The 20,225-nt window shown below is 32.1% G+C and overlaps 1 protein-coding gene across 2 annotated transcripts; it reads right to left on the bottom strand.

The window, feature by feature from the left end:
• Positions 1-377: 377 nt before the first annotated feature.
• On the bottom strand, positions 378-18,615 carry LOC129916999 (uncharacterized). Of its 2 annotated transcripts, none has more exons than XM_055997298.1 (7): positions 8,887-8,998; positions 6,822-7,023; positions 6,605-6,754; positions 6,331-6,538; positions 6,174-6,267; positions 5,359-6,110; positions 378-3,223 (listed from the first exon to the last, which is right to left on the bottom strand). In XM_055997298.1, the coding sequence occupies exons 2-7, from the start codon at positions 7,008-7,010 to the stop codon at positions 489-491; spliced, it is 4,128 nt and encodes a 1,375-aa protein (XP_055853273.1). In that variant the 5' UTR covers positions 7,011-7,023; positions 8,887-8,998; the 3' UTR covers positions 378-488. The 2 variants fall into 2 exon arrangements, with proteins under 2 accessions (XP_055853273.1, XP_055853272.1); XM_055997297.1 differs by lacking the exon at positions 8,887-8,998 and adding an exon at positions 18,327-18,615 and having other exon boundaries at positions 379-3,223.
• Positions 18,616-20,225: the final 1,610 nt, after the last annotated feature.

Below are 20,225 nucleotides of genomic sequence, written 5' to 3'. Positions count from 1 at the left end.
TGGGCTGCGTTTGGATTCGAACCTTGGACCTATGGTACAAAAGACAAATTGTAACAGTTTAAAACTTTGAACTGCTGACTCTTTAAACTGACGTTTTTCATTCAGTACATTTTAATCTTTAACTAAAAATGTAAACTTTTTTAATTCACTGAAAAACTTACCAATTTATCATGATTATAAGAATCGATAACCTATAAAATATATAACAGAATGTTAAGAATCCACAATATTAAACTACAAAAGTTTTTATTTCAAAAAATATTTATTATGAATTCAGTTTCACAGAAATTAAGATAAAAAAATTACATTACCTAATGAATGAAATTTACGGCAATAAAATTTATTTTCAATGCAATCTTAAACAAACTTTAAATTAGTATATGTAAGAAAAAAAACATGAATTAAAATTTAATGCAAGATATTGAATCAATTTTGAACTTGATGGCTTGTTTAAAAGAAAGTTTTACTAAAACATAAAAAAAAATCTTTCAAAAATCTTTATTTCTATCTGCAATCAATCCATAACAAACCGACATCACTTGAGCAGCAACTTCTCGACAATCTTCAGATGCTTCTCCACCAATTAGTGGGCTTTTTGAACAATCCTCAAGCCATTCTTTAATTTCAAACAGCTTATCTGAAAACTCATTGAATAGCACAAAACGAGGAACTGTCACCAGTGTTGCTCCAATCAATTGTAAAGTATTCATTCTAACTTTTGGTTCACTGCTAAATCGAATGAATGAATATAAATCAAATATTTCTCTCGCCATTTTTGGTAAAAGTGGACTATTTTGAGAAGCGATAACCACAACAGTCAAAGTGTTTAAGAAATTCGCAAGTAAATAAGTATCAATGTCATGTGTTATTTTGCCAAACTTGGCAAATACCATTTGTCGTGTGCGTTCACCTCGGACCAATGGAAATAAAAATGATCCAGCAACTGATGAAAAACGATTTACTGTTCCAACTGGTTCTGATTTAGCTTTGGCAAAGAATCGTTTAGTTTTCTCTTTCAAACGAGCTCGAATGATTTTCTCAGATTCCAATAAACGTGTATTGTGTTCATTTGGTATTTTAAGTTTCCTCGGGTGTGGACTTACTTCCATGATTTTCGATGAAAGAATTCCATCTTCATCTTTTTTGGTGCTTTCGCTTAGTGATTTGGCCGAAGCAGTCAATACCTGAAGCATTAGAATTCTCAAACTAACATTATACGATGTGTTGTCAGTGTGAAATTGTGCACAAATGTATTCAGCACATTGCTTTGGATGACACACACAAATGGCTACACAATTTTTGAATTTAATTTCTTCGAAATTTTCAAAATAGAATTTCATATCGAGACTTATGAAGATTTGTAATAATTCAATTGCTTGTTGGGCATCATTATCTGGCAACTGAGTGCGAATAAGCTTCTCAGATACTTCCATAGCACTTTGAAATGTTTCATAATCATCATTAGCCATGAGTGCATCTTTCAGATCGAGAAGGAATTTTGGTCGTTTGTCTGCTATGGCAGGAGTATCGTTTGACATATCATATGGAACACAATCATCATCATCCGAGTCTAGTTCGGGCTTGACATCTTCTATGATTTCGGATATCATTGGTTCATCTTCAGCCCGTCGAGGGATTTCTTCAATTTCTTCGATATTATCATCAATTCTGTCACTTTTCAAAGATTTCTTTTTCAATTCGAAAAATTCTTTGGAAAGCTCCTCCAAAGCTTCGTCATCCACTTCGCAAGTTAAAAGCTCAACTCGTTTAATAGTTTTCATTTTCTCAGGTAAATCTCTTAAAGTTTGTATAATTTCACCTTGAGGCAGCTGCATTACATATGAATAATCAAATTGAAGCTTTTCAGCTTTTGGATCAGTTTCGAGCATTCCTAGAATTAATTCAGCAGCTATCATACCGATGTGACGAAATATCGGGTCAACCGATGTCAAATGATTTTTATTTCCTTCATACAAACGCCGACGAATATCATTCCTTTGCATATCTCCAATTTTGAAGATTGTTTCATTTCTAAAGATATACTGGCTGGTTAGAATAATAAACTTGGTTATGTAAATATGCTGAGCTGGGGTCATTTTCAAGCTTGCATTTCGATTTGACCATATGGGTAATAGATCTTGTAAAAGCTTCCATAAAATTTTACCATTTAAATCGGTTTTTGGATTGGATTCATCTACAATTGTTATGTAATTCACAAGTGTGTTGATAGCTTCATCGTTTGACAACATCTTCATCAAAGGAATCTTATTCAATAGACAGAAATTCCATTCCTCCGAAGTGAGTACAGCGTTGTCAATTAACAAATAGAGATTCAAATTCTCATTCAAAATGATCATGGCAAACGATTGTATAGCATTTCTTTCGAGTTTAAGAAGAAATTCATTGACGAAAGGACGATACTTGCCTATTTTACAGACTTCCACTAGAATCTTTGCAAATGTAGTCAAGCTTTCGGTTGCATCATTTCCAAATGTGGTGATTATTCGACTTAGCAGCCGACTCATGAAATTCAAGTTGAACATTTCCGCTGGCGAATTGTCGACATTGATTTTGATGATAAAATGAAGAGCTCGTGTGAAGTGTACCAGAAGGAGATGAGCAAAGTTAGCTGGTTGAAATATTTCATCCATTTTTCCATGCAACACATTGGCAACTCTATTTGGTAATGATATTAGTATTTGTAGGAATTCATGGACTTTGGTTTCTTCATAACTAATTCCAAAGGTTTGTCTTGCAATGTTGATAAAAGTTGCGCTCATGTAATGTTCATCGACTAAAAGTATTTTAAACATTTCTGAAGCAGTTAAAGGCCAACGGCTAAGTTCCTTATTCAAAGCAAAGAATGTCTCAAAGACAAAATTAAAATTATGATCAATTTTTAAAAAGTTGACGATGATTTTTGATGGACATCGTTCTTCATCGATTGGCCATTGATATGAAAAATGTTTGGTAATACTCGATAACATCTCCGGATAGATTGTTGTTGCAAATTCTTTCCAATTTGTATCGAAATCTTGATCGGTACCGTTGAGTTTTTCCGGTGTTGCATTTCCTGGCAAATGATTGTGTTGTAAAGTTGAGATTATATCTTCGATATGCTGAACATCACTTGCTGATTGAACTTTTTGTATAGTTTTTAATTGTTGTAAAAGTTTTTGCAGTTCAATGTCCAATTTGAAGCAGGTTGTAGTTGTTGTCGAAGCTGAAAAGGAAAATTGTTGCATCCAATTGGAATGTGTTTTGTTTTGGTTTTTAGTGAAGGATGTTTATTTTTCAAAATAGTTGTTTTATATGATTTACAAAAGCACTTTCAAATTCAATACTTAGTCTACTTCTATAAGGAGCTGCATAGACTTTACAATCTAGCAAATTTTAAGGCAATTGAGACCCAAATGTCTATACAAAACAATTTACGAACCGGTTAATATTATGATTGTTTCAATGTTCACCAGAAAGCTTACAAAATAAAAACAAAAATTGAAAATTTTCATTTAATTTTCAGATGCATTTAAAAAAGCGAGTCGTATTTTAATGTTAAAAGAGGGCAATTTAAAACAGAAGAAGAAAAAACGAATTCTTACAAAAATCTCAAAAAATCTTATACATACATAGTGGCCATTTTTTGTTATTTTGTCCTCTATTCAAAAAAAAAAAATAATAAAAACGTGCCCAATTTCAGGTAGCTGTTTGTTCTTACCAGTTTGATTTTGCTAAGAAACTTTGAGTCTTTTGAGCCTTATAGGATACCTGCTGTCATAAACTTTCCTCGAAAAATAAAAATATTCCTCGATACGCTGTCGCCGTATCTTTTTCGATACTAAAAACGTAATGTTTACAAGGGCTGTTTTAAGAAGAAACAGTTCTGCAAGCGTCAACACAAACCTAAGACTTAAAGCTGCATCTTAAAGATTTTCTGCACAAAAGTGTATCTTATGATTAGACGAGAATGGGTTCGAGTATAAATGTATACAAAAATTTGTTTTTCCCAATTTTAAGGATAGCGAATTAACTGCTTCAAACACAAAGAACAAACCCACATCATTTTATATGCGGATTGAAATAGAACAGGTTCACGAACAGGGACTAAATATTTATTCAATTTTCCGGCCTCCGATTGTTCAATTTAGGCAATTGTAAAGTTGACTGGAAACTAAGGCAACAAAAATCTTCCTACCTCGATTTACTCGTCTACCCGTTCAAAAAATGATGTTGACAAAATTTCTAGTCCCTAATGTTTTCTGAAAGTGCCCATTGTAAGAAACAATATTACGGATGATACCGACTTATTCATTTAGAATGAATAGCAGAATAGTGATGAGTAAAAATTAAAAAATAAAATCTTCCCGAAGAATAGCAGAATAAGGCTGTTTGACTTTGGATCGAACCCTCTTTCAATGTCGAAAAATTGCAGTTTTAATAAAATTCACCACTGACAGTACTAAAAACAGTATTGAAAAGTATATCATTTTGTCAGAATTGACAAAATTTGAAACACAATATCTTGGAAACTATTAATCCCACAAAGATGACTCTAGACTCAAATCACTTGAAATTTCACGAGTTTTAAGACTTTTTAAGAGCTAAAATCAACAAACTGAAAAATTCGGGTATTTTTGACAACGATGCGTTTGACACTCGTGTGAATAAACAAAGGACATTTATTGGACCATTATTTAAAAAACTGTATCAAAATCATAAGTACATAAGTAAATCACTGTACTATAAAGCGAGAATGTTTTGGTTTAAATTTCCACTTATTATTTCAACATATTAGTATCAGCCTCGTCATATTAACTTTCAGTATCAGTCAAAAGCAAATAAAGAAGTCAATAACTCATTCAAAGTTAGATTCCTAAATTTTCATTACCGGAACAAAAAAAAAACTCCTTTTGAGTAATTAAAATGACTTTGTAAGCTTATTATGTAATAAGACCATCAACTGTTTCTTTAAACAAAATTACCGACAAATTATTTGTGCTAGTCTCCGTCACATATCTTGTATGTTTAAGATTGTTATCAAAAAGGCACCATACAAAATAAAATATTCTTTTTTTTTTTACTTTGATGTAATATTAAATATGTATGCCAGCAAACAGAGTCAAAGAATCAGACAAAATGATTACTTGTACCTATTTTATTCACGAAAACAAAAAAAAGCTTCTTGTTTTGATAACAAAAGAAAATATCAATGCAGCATGTGCAGTTGTTAATATCGTGTTTCTAGGTCAACCGAGTATTCTCTCTGACATAATGAAAATTATTTAACAGAATGAATCCTCTTACTAAGCAAGTTTTACTTGTCTTCGAAAACAAAAATAAATAAGTTAAACGACTTACCCATTGGCATTCCTTGGCTAATTGACAAATCTCCAAATCCTGAGAGTAAATCTGAAGCAGCACTGCTACCGCCTCCTGTTGACATTATATTCGTCTGTACTGGAGAAGTTGCAAATAAATCCATCGACGCACTTCCATTGGCTGCAGCATTATTGACTAATCCACTACCAAACATATTACCAATCGGAACACTAGCACGTGGCATAGCATGATTGGATGGTACAACCTCTCCTTGGAATGCAGTAAAGTCAGCAAAGTCATCTCCTTTTGCAGCATTAACTGGCGCAATTTTGGCTACTGGAATTGTTGCTGTTGGTTTGTTGGATGCCTCCGAACTACCAAATGCACTTGCAAAATCACCAAACTCATGTGTGTCATCGGCACGTGGATTGAAATCATCAAAATCATTTGATTTGGCACCAGCAGCAGCAGAAGATGTAGGCTTACTTTCGTTGGTTGGTGAACATGTTTTGAATAAGTCATCAATTAGGTTATTGTTTGTGTTGTTGCTATTTGTGGCAATATCTTCAGGCGGGGTATCACGATGTGTTGGTGAATGGATACCGGGAGTTTTCGATTTGCCAAAGTTCGCTGCTGCACCCATGTCGATTTTTTTGTTTGTTACTATTGTCGCTTTTGTTTGTGGCTGTTTGGTGATTGTTGTTACTGGTTTGTTGGTACGAATGTTCATGTTAGGCTTTACTTCGGTGGCAACGTCAGCTGGACTCGCTCTGTCGTTATAGCGATATGTCCTACAAAAATATGTAAAGTCGTAAAGCGAAACTGAATACACACGTTGATGAATTTTTATTTACCTTGGACTTGGTGTGTCGCTGTCCGAAAGTTCTTTTTCTCCTTCATAGGGATTCTCATCTTCGTCATATCGATCACCAGGTCGAGCATCGGAGTCTATTAAAAATATAACATTTTTAATTTGAATTATAGTACGATTTTACACATTGCTTAACTTACACCAGTTTTCTCCATGATCAGTACGTGAAGTTTTCCATCCATCGTTGCTTCCTGATCCGCCACCACCTCCTCCTCCTCCAGTAGCAAAGCTTCGCATACCCATGGCATCGCTACTCATTCCAATGTATTTGTCTTTATTTTTCTTGGCCTTTTTTCGTTCGTCTCTCAGACGATCGTCATCTTGAATGAAGTCTATAAGTTCTCTAACCTTTAAAATGAAATAGAAAGTTTAAAGAAACAAATCTACAAGTCAATTAGATAGTTGTTAACAAACCTTATGTCTAACATTAATTCCTTGATCTTTTCCACCCTCATCAGTAAATGTATAGTTTTCGAGTGATCGTAGATCATAAATGTGTTCTCTAGATGAGGTTACTACTCTTTCGGAGCCATTTCGCACTAAATAGTTTAGCAGAAGTAAACTCTGGAAGATAATAAAAAAATATGTTTAAATTAATGTTTTGTTTAATTTGGCAGCAAAAAAGTCTCACTTTATATGTTCTTCGCCAGTTAGTTTTATTGTCTTGAAGCATTCGTTTCCATAACATTGACATTACTTCGGGAAAACTTTCATATGTAAAAGTTGCATGGGCTAATTCCTGCATAAGTGGTCCAGTTGGTCCCCACGGATCATCGTTGGTTGCCTCACGCACTTTACCTTCGATTTCTGTGTAGTTCATGACGACATTGGTGCTAAAAGTAGTAATTTAAAGAAAACAATTATTTTTCATTGAAAAAAAAAATATTAAATGTTATGAAAGAGGAATCAAAGTTATTAAGCCTTTAAAGAGATTTGACGTTATTTAGGAAAATTATTTTCTTTATTCTGAATGAGTGTTTCCCAATTTTTGACTTGATTCTAATTATGACTCGCGAATCATAAAAGGGCCCAAAATAATTGATTGACAGATTGACTGTCTGAAAAATCTTTCTAACCAACCCAGATGGGAAACATGACAGAGGGGGACCTCATATTAGGTGGTGCTCATAAGAGGATAACGATCTGATTAGCCCAATTGGAAACAGCAGAAGAATTTGAATCAACTCTGTCGTTTACGATTCGCATCAGGTTGAAGTACGTACTGAGCACCTTATAAGGCCATGGCGGACCCTGAGCACGAAATAAAGACACTGAATTTACCATTTACAAGTGGAATTTTGGGTGGTTTAATAGACAACGTGCAGTCAAATAGTATCCAGCGACCTTAGGCCCTCAGACCAAGAAAAACAATGAGAAAGACCGCACAGAAGAAAACTTAAAACAAACACTGTGGCGAAAAGAATATTTGAATTCATTTGGATGTGGATTTATAGTTCTAACCAAACTTAAACAAAATGCCTTTAGTTTCAATTGCGTGAGCAAACACCCTACGCTTCAAGGCTAAATTCCCCAACATACCACATAACACACCGAAGGAAAGAAATGATGATCGGATTGGTCCCCGTGAAGTAGCTTTAACTCCAGCCTATCTACATAGTGTTAACACACACAAGTTGTTTTTGGTCAAGGATCAAAATCTTTAATATAAATTGATTACACAAGCAGCATCACTGCAAGTAAGAAAAAGACACACAAAAACCTCTTGGGAAAAATATGATATCAACAGTTTTTTCGAACTCCTAGAAATAACATTCGACTAGATGCCATGTTATGGTATTGAAATTGCCTTGGCCGGTTTTAAACGTCACAACGTCTGAAGACGGAGTCTGACGTTCTATTATGATGATGAGTTCCGACAGCCACATGCAGCTAAACAGAAAGTCTATCGGCTTCGAAAATTCTACCAGAAATTAAAAACGAAGTGGAGGCGCAGCGATGTTGATTTGATTCGATGCCCTATTCATGTGAATCGAAAGATTTCCTTCCTTTATCATGGCTTTTTAAAAATCTCTAACTTTCGAAAACAGCGTTGTTTCCGTCTGTTTAAGAAGTTCTAAAGAAAACAAATTTGCTTAATTTTAATTTTAACCCCCATTTAAACTCTTCTCTTCGAACTTTAAAGTTTTTTGTTTTATTTGGGCTTTAATGATCTTTATTTTTGGATGCAATCAATTAACACTAATTCATCTTTTTGTTACCCTCCTTTTAGACTTTCACGTGAATCGAATAGCAGAATAGGGCCAATAGTTTCTGCAATGTTTACAATGACAATGGAAATGATGAACGCAACTCCGCTCCCAGGCAGTTTGCAGCATTCAATTTGGACAATAAGACCAACATTACGTTGATGAAACCAGATCTAAACCTGACGGTATTGATCCCAAGCTGTTTAAAGCTGCAGGCGATGACTTGATTGGCAGTATGCACCTTTGAGTCTAATTGAATTGCAGGGCATTGAAATTTAATTGTAAAACGATGAGGATAGCGTAAAGAACATAGGTATCAAAATATACCATTTTAATCCTATCTGCTCCAAGATTTATTTTTTCAAATTTAAAAGAATTGTATTTTTTCTATTTATCTATACATTTAATACCAATAAATTATGTGAATACCAGCTCAAATACCCAAATTTAAAAACGTGTTCACGTCAAAAATAATAAACAACTTCCTACCTAAATTACATCCCGTAGCAATCAACAATTTTTCCGCTCAACAACCAAAACATTTTTCCAACCTATCAACAAAATAAACCACAAGTGCATGTCAAATATTAAAATATTTCCGAAATTCATGCTATGGAATGAAATTTCATAGCCACCGCTACCAGTTTACTTTAGCATGTCATTGCATACTTTGAACAACTAATTATTTGTGAATTGACCATAACCATAACAAACAAAATGTTTCTGCTTCACACATGCAAAGCATTTACAGTTTGCTTTTAGATCCTAGAGTCATGATAAAAATAGCAAAAATAAAATAATAAACATTAAATTGTATTTTCTATTTAATATATGTGTGTGCATTGAAATAACTTGGTCATGCAGCTGATAAGTATATTATCTAAGTTAATTAGTTATAGGTACATAATATAGAAAAAAGGTATTTCTATTTTTCCAGATATTCATTCCACGTACTATTCAGGTTTATCAAAAATAATTATGGTATGTAAACGACCTTAGCACCAGTTAAGAAGCATATGACATCAATAACTCTGACTGCTTTAACGAACGAAGGTGAAAACAGAGAAATTATTCCACTTGTTTGAAGTCACAATTGGCACATTTTCAATATTTCCAATACAACAACTGTAATATTGTGATACAGCTAGAAAGAGAGAGTTGTACAAATAAACATCACGATGTAGTGAGACAAACCAAACAAGATGCGGGAGGTGCAGGTGTAAGATCTGAGACTTAAATGGAAAAAGAAAAAAAAAAAACACACACAAAAAACTTGCTAAAACAATTAATTAGCTGGTTGTATACCCTCCTTCGACACCGTTCATCGGTTGTAGTCATAGCCGTCAATAGCAATCAAATAGATATCATTTACTTTATCTTATCTTCACTTTGATTGTAGAAACATTTTAAAACAAAAATAAGTTCTAAATAAAAGTCATCGTGATGTATGGAGTGTTAAAGTCTACGAATTGGGTTATATTTTATAAAGATTGGATTGGCTTGTGTCAAGTAATAATGTTCTTGGGAATATGTGTGTGATAAACTCAGGTGTTAGCGGCCGGATAGGTGAACCTAGAGTTAACTTGATTGTATTTGATCATTATCTGCATAAACTTTCAAGTGCTTTTTGATAACAAAATTACTTTTGACACGTTATCTGTTATTTTTTTTCTTGGTGAGAACTCAAAGTATTGGATTTTGGAATATAATTGATTTAGAGAAAAAATATTTAGGTGCAGAATTTGTTTTATTTTGCTTTTTCAAAAATTGAAACTTCCTACAAACTTATTCTTCAACAAAATAAATATTTTCATTTCATTTAATCAGATTAAATAAGGTGGTACAAAAAAATATAGAGTAAATGCTAAAATAGTTCTAGCTTTTTACGTGATAACGTCTTATAAATCGATTAACCATGGCTGCAACCACGAAAAAGTGACGCCATTTTTTCCCGTTAAACCTGAGGCTTTTAGCATTGTGGTAATATATTGCAAATCAAAATTAAAAAACAAAATATTAGAGATACAAAAATCTGCTATAGCTTATTTGAAAGATTATTAACCTAAAGGTTAATACCAATAAAGGGCTTTTAAAAATTCAATCATCAAATAGGGTAAATAGGGGTAAAACGACATTGCGACGTCGCGACGTAGAAAGAATTTTCTTTTAATTGATAAAAAAATGTATTGTAAGGCTGACAAAGGTATTGAAAAAATTCTAAAAAAAATTCTAAATCAAGTTATGAAGGGTTTTTTTAAACAAAAACATGAGGTAAATCTTCGACAAAGCGGTTATTATGGATAGGGGAAATTTTTTACAGATATTTGAATTATACCAATGGAAAGTTAATAAAATATCACAAGTAAAAAAAATTACGGGTCTAATACGGATTTTTTTCATAAGCGTAGCGTTTTGAAATGTGAATTTTTGAAAAACACCAAATGAGGTCAGTTCGAATTTTAGGTTGTTGCATTTCTTCCGCTATTTATATTTTAACTTTACGTATTGCTTTAATATAAAGCTATAAGCCCTGGCAGCTATTGCTTTTGTAATAAATACGAGGGCAAGATGAAACGTTCTCAGCTTGACATAGTTATAGCGAGATCATTAGCTTAAATTTATAAATCCCACAAAGGCTTAAATGACAACAAAATGTTCAAAAAAAAAAAACTCTAAGTAAAGGCTCTATATCTTTTATTGGACAGATTTTTCTAGCGATTCGAAAATTATAATAGGGCCCTGAGTCTTGAAATTTCAGTTTTTTGTAAAAATAAAAATTGAGTAAACATAAAAATTACGTCGAAATCTTTCTCAAAAGTGTCATGTTGTGCAATCGTCCACAAAACATGATGTGAACGTGTTGACGGATACAATGAGAGAGTTAAGATAATGTTTTTGTAACGTAAGAGTGCCAAAGCGTTGACCTTGTAATCCAAGGTTAACAGGACAACAACCACAAAAACGAATGAGGTAGAAATTAGTCTATGAAGTATTTGAAAAATGTGGGAGAAGACTCGGTTGGCAATGTTTCGCAATCAGTTTGTTCGAATAAGGAGGATCTTAACCTAATATATCTCTGCTTAAAAAATAAAACCCAAACGAGGCCAATATAAATAAAATAAAAAAATATTTTCTGGAATAACTTATAGCAAACGGACTATCACCACATCAAGGGCAATTATCCAAATCCTCTTTTCTTTCAACAACTCGACTTATAAAATCTTTGCAGGTCACACATACTGTTTTTGTTTTACTCAAAACATTTCAACATTCAATTTTAATTGATATTTTTGTATGATACACTGCAGGAAAACCTGTTGAAAAAAAACATCAACTTCGTTTTCTATTTTAGTTTTTCTAATTGACACAAATTTGGGCCACCGATCAATACAAAAAAAAACTTCAAATACATTTTTAATGACTTCATTAAAAACTAACGCCCACCACATACCTTCCTAGTGTTTTTTTTTTTTTTTTTAAGTTCAATAATTAAACCCTCAATTATTTCCTAATTGCCTCGTATGTATGAGCTACTTTCATGAGTTTCCTCTTCTATGATATAGGAACAGGGTCACATAAAGGTACACTTCACTTGCAATAATACGTGATTTCAGGCTGGCTAGCTAATTTCCTTTGCAAAACAAAAAGAAAGAACAAAAAAATACAACACCACACATCCTACTTCCGCTGTCAATCTTTTTCTTCCTAAATAATTATAAATTTTAATCATGCTCCTTTGATCCACTCTGTCAATCCGACAATTCATCCATCCATTCGTCCGGATGTAGTATTCTTCTTCGTTTCCGTTTAAAATAAAACCCCCAGTCCCTTATCCACCTCTTTTTCGAGAAGAAAAAGAAGAAGAAAAACTTAAACCAATTTGTCACCTTTCTCTTCATCTTCATTTCCACCCGACAACGACGACGCTCCGCACAGTGGGGCAGAACGGCCTAATCGGTGGGCAATAAATCGAGAAATAAAAATGCCTGCATATGGCCAATTTTTTGAAGTAGAGAAATTAAAGAGATTATTTAATATTAAATTTTTTGGAATAGGGCCTTCAAGTTCTGGTATTTGTTAAGCTCTAATAGTGTAATATAGTGCTTCTCACGAGAAAAGTGTCAGAAAACCATTTAACATAACAATCTCAAAACTATTGGGTGTAAAACTTAATTTGAATTGTTTTACGCCAGATGTAAGTAATAATTCCATTGCAAATATATTATCAATGTATTTATGAGAAAGCGCTGTTAAAGGGCTATAAGAATAAGTATGTTTCATTTGGTCAAATTGAAAACAACGCAGATTTTTATTGCGTCGAAAGTGTCTGAGCTGATAACAAAAAAAAAAGCTATACTTTTTTACTTCAATTTCAAGAAAACTGCTCCCAACAGTCATCGTTTCTTGGTGGAAGCCTACGAAAATTATGCTCTATCCGAACTGACCTGCCCTGACTGATTTCGACGATTCAAAAGTGATTTTGATGTGGATGTGGAAGATAAACGTCCAGATCAGCCAAAAAAAAAAGGGTGTGCTCTATTATGAGCTGTTGAAATTATGTCAGACGATAACAGGGGACGTTTGCCCAATACAATTGAACTATTTGAACATAGCCATCGACGAAAAACGGCCAGAATATACCACCAGACACGAGGGAATAATATTTCATCATGAGAACCCTCGGCCACATGTTGCAAGACCGGTTAAAATCTATGTGGAAAAAATATGTATTGGAATCTTTGAAAAAAAAAAATATAAAGTTTTTATTAAAAAACCTTAATTTTCGAAAAAAAAATTTAGTTATTCTCCCAATACAAATTAGATCATGATTAGTGTGGCCTTAACTATGAAGGCGGCTATTTCAGCAAAAGAGAAATAGATAAAATTGCAAAAATAAGGTGGTTTCGCGTATTTGTATTATATTTATTCGGCAGATTGGGGTTTGAAATGCCTCAAATGACTGAGCTATAATGAAAACTCAATTTATTATGTATTTTATTGTATTAAAATATTGGACGTATTGTGAAAAGTCTTCCAATAGCAACCAGTGAGCTGCCAATTGTCAATTTTCTACCAAGTGAAAATTGTCGCTTTATACGATAGGATCACTTTATCAAAAAAAAAAAAATAGACAAATCATTGGAAGAAATCAACTGACATTTCTGCCGCCAGTTTTTTGTCATCCAATTAAAAATTGTCTGTTAACATGGTTGGATGACTTTTGAGACCAAAAAATTGCATTGGAAGACAATTTTCTTGGCAGTAGCGCGAGAATATGAAACTTTATTTAGAATTTGAATTGAGACAGAAAAAATAAAATGCACGACTGGGGTCGCACGTACTTGCTCTTGCAGTTCAAAGCACTTTTATGTTAGTCTACTTGTAGATTATAAGAGCTTCCTCTATATATGTATATTTTTAAGAAATTTGGTTTATGTATAGGAAGAGCCGACATGGAAACTAAAATTTGTTAAATAAATTTTTTTTTTGTTATTTGACTTTTTTGAGAAAAACTAAAAATGCAGTTTTATTGTAATTGCTTAGAATATTACGTATTGAAAAATTAATCAAAATCGTTAGAGCCGTTTTCGAGAAAATTGCAATAACTAATTAAAGATTTAAGGGAAGAGCCGACATTAGTGATTAAAAAAAAAGGAAATACCATATTTCTATTATCCGTATTTTTAGAGAAAAACTAAAAACGCAGTTTTGTTGGAACTTTGTACAGTATTATGTGTGTTAAATTTAATCAAAATCGTTAGAGCCGTTTTCGAGAAAAGTGCAATAACTCAAAAATTTTGTATCGGAGCTATACGTTCTAAGCGAGATATTAAAAAACAAAAAAAAAAACCAACCTTGGAAATTACGAAAAAATCATCTATACCAAATTTCAAGAAAATTCGTTCACCCGTTTAGGCTGTAGCTACTTGTACAGATGGACGCACCGACGCACAGACCGACGGACGTCATGGCGAAACCCACTTTTTTATACTTCTCCATCATCGTAATGTTAGTTTTGATTAAAACCTCGAAATTTTTTTTTGACACGAAACCAATACTTGCCCTATTGAGCAAGTAAAAATCGTATGGGAATCCGTATTAAAAATTTCATTTACAACTATGTACACGTTTTAGCAAAGCCAATACATTTTTCCTTTATATTATTTTTAAATAAAGCTGTTTTAAGGAATCTTGAAAAATTTATTTTTAAATTACAAACAAAAATGTTTATTTTATGTAATTGAGCATTAACGTTGTTTTCAGAAACAGAAAACCGGATGCGAAAATAATTTGTCGTTTTCAAGAAACTAAAAAAAAATCCTCATTTTTAAATTATTTCTCAAAAACGGATAAAAAATTATTTCCCAACTTAAAATTGGACAATTTTTTTATAACAAGAACATTTTCCAATGAACAATTAGTCAACAATCGTCCAAACTAAATTAGAAATCGGCAAAACTAAATTAGAACGTATGAAAATGTATGGGGGTGGCCAAATACACCCTGAGCGACGTCGCGACGTAGCTCAGCCGCTCAGGTCTGTTCTATTTTTTTTTTTTTTGAAATCCTGAGCGGCGAACTACATTATATTCTAAATTAATACGAATATTTTAGTTTGTCTCCTAAATTATGGTTGCTTGTGAAGAAAAATTATTAATTTAAAACATAAATTTTCATTTTAAATAAAAAATAAATGGGCACCGACAGGAATCGAACCTGGGACTCGAATCTTTGTCTGTTTAAGAAGCTACAGCCTAAACGGATGGATCAATTCTCTTCAAACTTGGTATGTAGCAGTTTTTGGGGATTGTGTATTTGTATTTGTATTTGAATAATTTTTACATGATACAATAAGATTTACATGTTTTGTTATTTATTTAATTATGATCAAAAAGAAATAAAAATATAAATATAAATTATGTACAATTCAATAAGAACATTTATGAGAAATTAAAAATTTTGAAATAAATAAAACAAGAGATGAAAAATTAATAGTAAAAAAGAGAGAAAATTATAAAAACTAATTTTGATTTGAAAGGTATACGAAAAACTTCTTCCTAAAAATGGTTGGTGAGGTAATTCGCTGCATATCGAATGGAAGACCATTCCACAATCGTATAGCAGCTACAAAAAAAGATCGCTCAGATTGTGCAGATGATTCTATGGAATTAATTTTTTTAGAACCTTCTCTAACCATCACCATACCTGTGATGCACAAATCCTAGAAAAGTATAAATTTCTCAAAAACTCTTTAAACGATTAAATAAAAAAACAAAAAAAAGATTTTTTCGAAAGTTATTATTAAGGGTACCTGTCATAGAACCGTTTTCTTAAACTCTGAATTTCTCTCAAACGTCTTATTAAATTTTATTAAAATTTTGTATACAAAAGCATTTATATAGTCAAAATAAAATTTTGAAGAAATGCATTTTTTGGATTTTTGAAAAAATGTTGATTTTTTTTTTTAATTAAATTTTCCAAAGCAAATCATTAGATTCTTTTGAAATTTTGGTTTTAAATGTTGATTTATATTAATTACAATATGGCATACCAACTATATTTTATTGAGAATTATAAAATAAAAAAAATAGGCACTTCTGTGAATCGAACCTGGGACTCCCGCGTGTGAGCCGAATACTCATCGATATTTTTGCACTTGTAGGATTTTGAAATTGCCGCTCAGGACGTGGCCACCTCGTCGCTCATAATTGCCGCTCAGCCGCTCAGGACGTGGCCGCAGCCTAATCGTTCGCTATTTATTGCCAATTTTGAAAATCCTAAATTTTGATAGGTACAGTGAAAAACGTCGGTATATAAATTATTCAACTTTTTTTTTAAGGCCGTGTGCGAATTGCGTTAAAATGTTGGTTAAAATATGACGTTTGGTTAAAATTTGACACTAGCATGGTGAATAAAATGGGTTAAAATTTACCCAGCTGCGGAGCAGGGTAAAATTTGACACTAGTGGTTAAAATTTGACGTTTCTCAGGATAGAAAGATCAAGATAGATTTGAAATTATTTTTGTTATAATGCGTTGATATTTTAAGAAATGTTAAAAGTATTAATACAAAGTACTTCCTCAAATTGATATTCATCTTGAAAAATTGAAAATCTACTAATTGTTTGTTTGTTTTTTATTTTTTATATTTCTATTTTGTTGGCAGCTGGTGAACTACGGATTAGTGTTAGAAGACTGAATTAATAAATTTCTTTTTGATCATAATGAAATGGGAATTTATCGATAAAATAAAAAAAAAGTATGTGAAATTGAGAATTTCTTACATTTTCATACTAGAATATTTAACTTGATATATTTTCAACTGGGTTTTGTTAAAAAAAAAATAGTTACATAATTGAATATAAGAAAAACCATTTTTGAGGGTAATTTTGTTTTATCTTGAGGGAATTTTATTCAAAGTAGTACCAAGAAAAAAGTCCCATTTAATACATTTTAACCCAATTCGCACAGCAAAAAAATAAATTTGATCTCTTTTTTAACCAAACGTCAAATTTTAATCGTGGTAGAAATTTTAACCAACATTTTAACGCAATTCGCACACGGCCTTAAATAGTTAACACCGTGTAAAATTTTTGACACTATTGGGGTGAATAAAAAAATTTCAAATTGTTTAATATTTTTCTCTGCCTATTTTCTGCCATGAAACTCCTTTTTAATAAAAAACAAAACGAAACCATCTGCAAAATAAATTTAACTCAAATTTAACAAGGTCCCAGAGCCCAATAAATTGTTAACAACTGAAAATTTTTTATTCACCTCAATAGTGTCAAAAATTTTACTCGGTGTCAACTATTTAACGCAATTCACACACGGCCTAAGTACAAAAAAATGGGGCGTATTCAATGTTAAGCTTAGAAATATCAATAGATTGATTCTATAAACATTTTCAGAAATTATCAGGTTCCTAGCTTTATATGCTGATTTATTGCCACCAATGGAGTCGTTCTGCCCCACTGTACGCCGCCCTCTTTCAACCCACCTCAACCTCATTTCCATCGAATTTTACTTTTTTTTTATCACTATCAACCACTTGAATTGAATTTTAGTGGCAAAAGTGAAAGAAATAACAACAAAAAAATCACCATCAAGTGGTAAATGGTTGCACAATTATTATTTTGAATTTTTCTCTTGTGTTCATCGTCGTAGTCGTCGTCGTGGTTATTGTTTTTGTTGTATAGTCGTCGTCGTCGTCACTTCATCACTCACGTTCAACGTCTTTTTTTTTTTCTTTGTCGAGCTTGAGATTCATTTTTTTCCATCCATCCAAGCTTTTTTGTTGTTTTTTTCAAGGTTTTATGAACCAAGAAATACAAAAAAAAAATTGCTTTCGTTTTTTTTTTCTCTATTCGCATAGATCAAGTGCACGAGCACCAATTCAGTTGTGCCAAATGGAGAGTGCTCTACTTGAGGCTCGTTTTGGTTACAAAAAAAAAAAGCACCCACCTCACACCCATAATCACGGACAACGACGACGACAATTGAAGAAGAAAAATGCTGCTTGCAACATAAACAAAAGCATTTCTTCTTTCGCTCTAATTAAATTTAAACTGAGGTTTTTTTTTTGTTTGTAGTGATGCAATTTTTTTTAGAAGAAAAAAAAAATAGAGGGACAAAAAAAAACTCGAATTGAAACATGACCATGGAGATTTTTTCATGTCTTTATTTTTGGTTGTATTGAGTGGATGCTGCTGGTGTTTCTGCTGTCACAGGTTTTTTTTTTTTTTTTTTGAATCGACAAAATAGTCCAATAAAATTATTTTTGGGGTAGGAAAGTTGTTTGGTACTTTTTTTTGGTTGCATTTATCATTTAGACAAATAAATAATTATTTTTCCAATAAAAATCATGAAGAGAAAGTTTTTAATAAATTATCAATATTTTTTTTTTTCAATTTTCATTTTCACACTTACACTTTGTCAGCCAATTCACGCACTTTCCACATACTTATGAATTTGTCAACCATTTTTCCACTTGTTCTTTTCTTCTTTTTAATTTAAAAAACACAAATTTGTTGAATTTTATTTTATTTGGGTTTTTATTTAGCACAGAGTTATTATAAATTTAAAGAGTTGAAAACTTTTGTTGGGGGGAAAAAAACAGAAAAAAATTCCTTCACATAAAAACGAAAAACTTTTTTAGTGATGATTTGGCTGCCGTCACCATTTAAAAAACCAAAAAAAAAGTGATTGAGTGATGTGAAGTTGGTTGGGATTTGGATGGAATTTTTGGGCGAAATGTCATTAAGGTGGTAACACATGTGGAATGTGGGAGTTTTTTTGTCGATGGAATTGAGGGTTGACTAGACTTGGGTTCCACAAAATATAATAGAACGTTTACATTAAGGCTTAACTACATACAACACTTTTTGAAAAAGTACAAAAGTGAAAATATTTTTTTTCTGGCTAGCGCAATTTTGTTGTGATAAAGAGTATAAAAATTGATTTTTAGGCCAAAAACAAGCTTCCTGCACCATTTGTTTTAATTTCCCACTCCGAAAAACTGTTCAAAATTGAGTTTGAAAATTTTCACTTTTGTACTTTTTCACTTTTTGAGCCAATGTAGTTAAGGCTTTAGAATAAAAAAGTGAATTATTTTTATAGAATAGGTGTGTTTTTTTGTTTATCTATATAGATTTTGTGCAAAAAAACGACATCGGGATTTTTGAAATCCATGCAAACATTTGGCATCACTGTACATATACTTTGGCAGCTGTCTGTCAAAAATGTTGCTTTTGTTTTTTTTTTTTTATTTTAACTCCGAAGTGGGAAGGCCATTACATCCATGTTGGATGCAAACAAAAATTTTCATATGGCCATGGCATCCATGTTGGATTCAAAAAAAAATTTTTTTCACAAAAAACCAAAAATTATCTGTATATTCTTGGCTACATTTTAAGACCATGAGCGTTTGAAGGTAGCCATATTGATTTTTTTTTCTATTTTTTAAAAATCAAATGTGAAAAATTTTTTATTTTTATTTCTAATTTTTCGAAAAAACTTTGGTAATTTTATATACATATCTGTTCAACAATCTTATCAGGATCCATTTAAGACTTTTATCTGAAAAGTGCATTGCGTATATCTCGAGATATTAACATTTAACCATATGTCAAACAAATTTTTGATTATTTTTTTCTATGAGAGTTTTTTTCAAACCTCGTTTTCTCCGCTTTTTTTTGTTAATATTTTCAGATATTTCTGTATGAACACAACAAATAAACTACCTTGGCACTACTGTTTTTATAGAGAGAAAGTAAAATCTGGATAATTATCTGGATTTTTCAAAAATCTATACAGATAAAGTTTTTGTTGTTTTTAACACGTAAATTGTTTTGATTTCAAAAATCTCGATGTCGTTTTTTTTGCACAAAATCTATATAGATAAACAAAAAAACACACCTAATATCAGTTAGGTTAAGGACAATTGAAATTTGAGCACTGTTTACGTGTATGGCATTTTTTTTTTCATACATTTACCCGTACCGCTACCGCATATACCCTTCGGTGTGGCCAAGCCTTAACATTACAGCTTCGTTAAAGTGCCTGGCTACACAGTGATTTTTCAATCGTTCCACTTTTACATTTTCTAGGAACAAACGTCAAAAAGAGGAAAAATTTAGCAATAAAACTGACCTCTTCTTAGAAAATTCAGTTCCCTTCGTGAGCATCTTCCCCCTTCACTCCTCATGCCTTTTGCCTACAAACTCACTGCTTAGGCGATTGAAAAATCACCATGTAGCCAGGCACAAACGTATTACAGAGAATTTTTGAAAAATAAAATTAATAAAAAACAATTCACATACGTCAAAG

This window comes from Episyrphus balteatus, chromosome 3, assembly GCF_945859705.1.
Source record: "Episyrphus balteatus chromosome 3, idEpiBalt1.1, whole genome shotgun sequence".
In the NCBI taxonomy this organism is placed as follows: domain Eukaryota; kingdom Metazoa; phylum Arthropoda; class Insecta; order Diptera; family Syrphidae; genus Episyrphus; species Episyrphus balteatus.
This window is presented reverse-complemented; position numbering and strand designations above follow the sequence as displayed.

What these genes read in the sequence shown, in the direction of transcription:
- LOC129916999 (XM_055997297.1), bottom strand. Translation starts at nt 18,379, where the DNA reads ATGGTTGACAAATTCATAAGTATGTGGAAAGTGCGTGAATTGGCTGAC. An exon ending in ACTGGCGAAGAACATATAAA is followed by an intron (nt 6,755 to 6,821) that starts GTGAGACTTTTT and finishes ATTATCTTCCAG; the next exon opens with AGTTTACTTCTGCTAAACTA. An exon ending in GAATTAATGTTAGACATAAG is followed by an intron (nt 6,539 to 6,604) that starts GTTTGTTAACAA and finishes TTCATTTTAAAG; the next exon opens with GTTAGAGAACTTATAGACTT.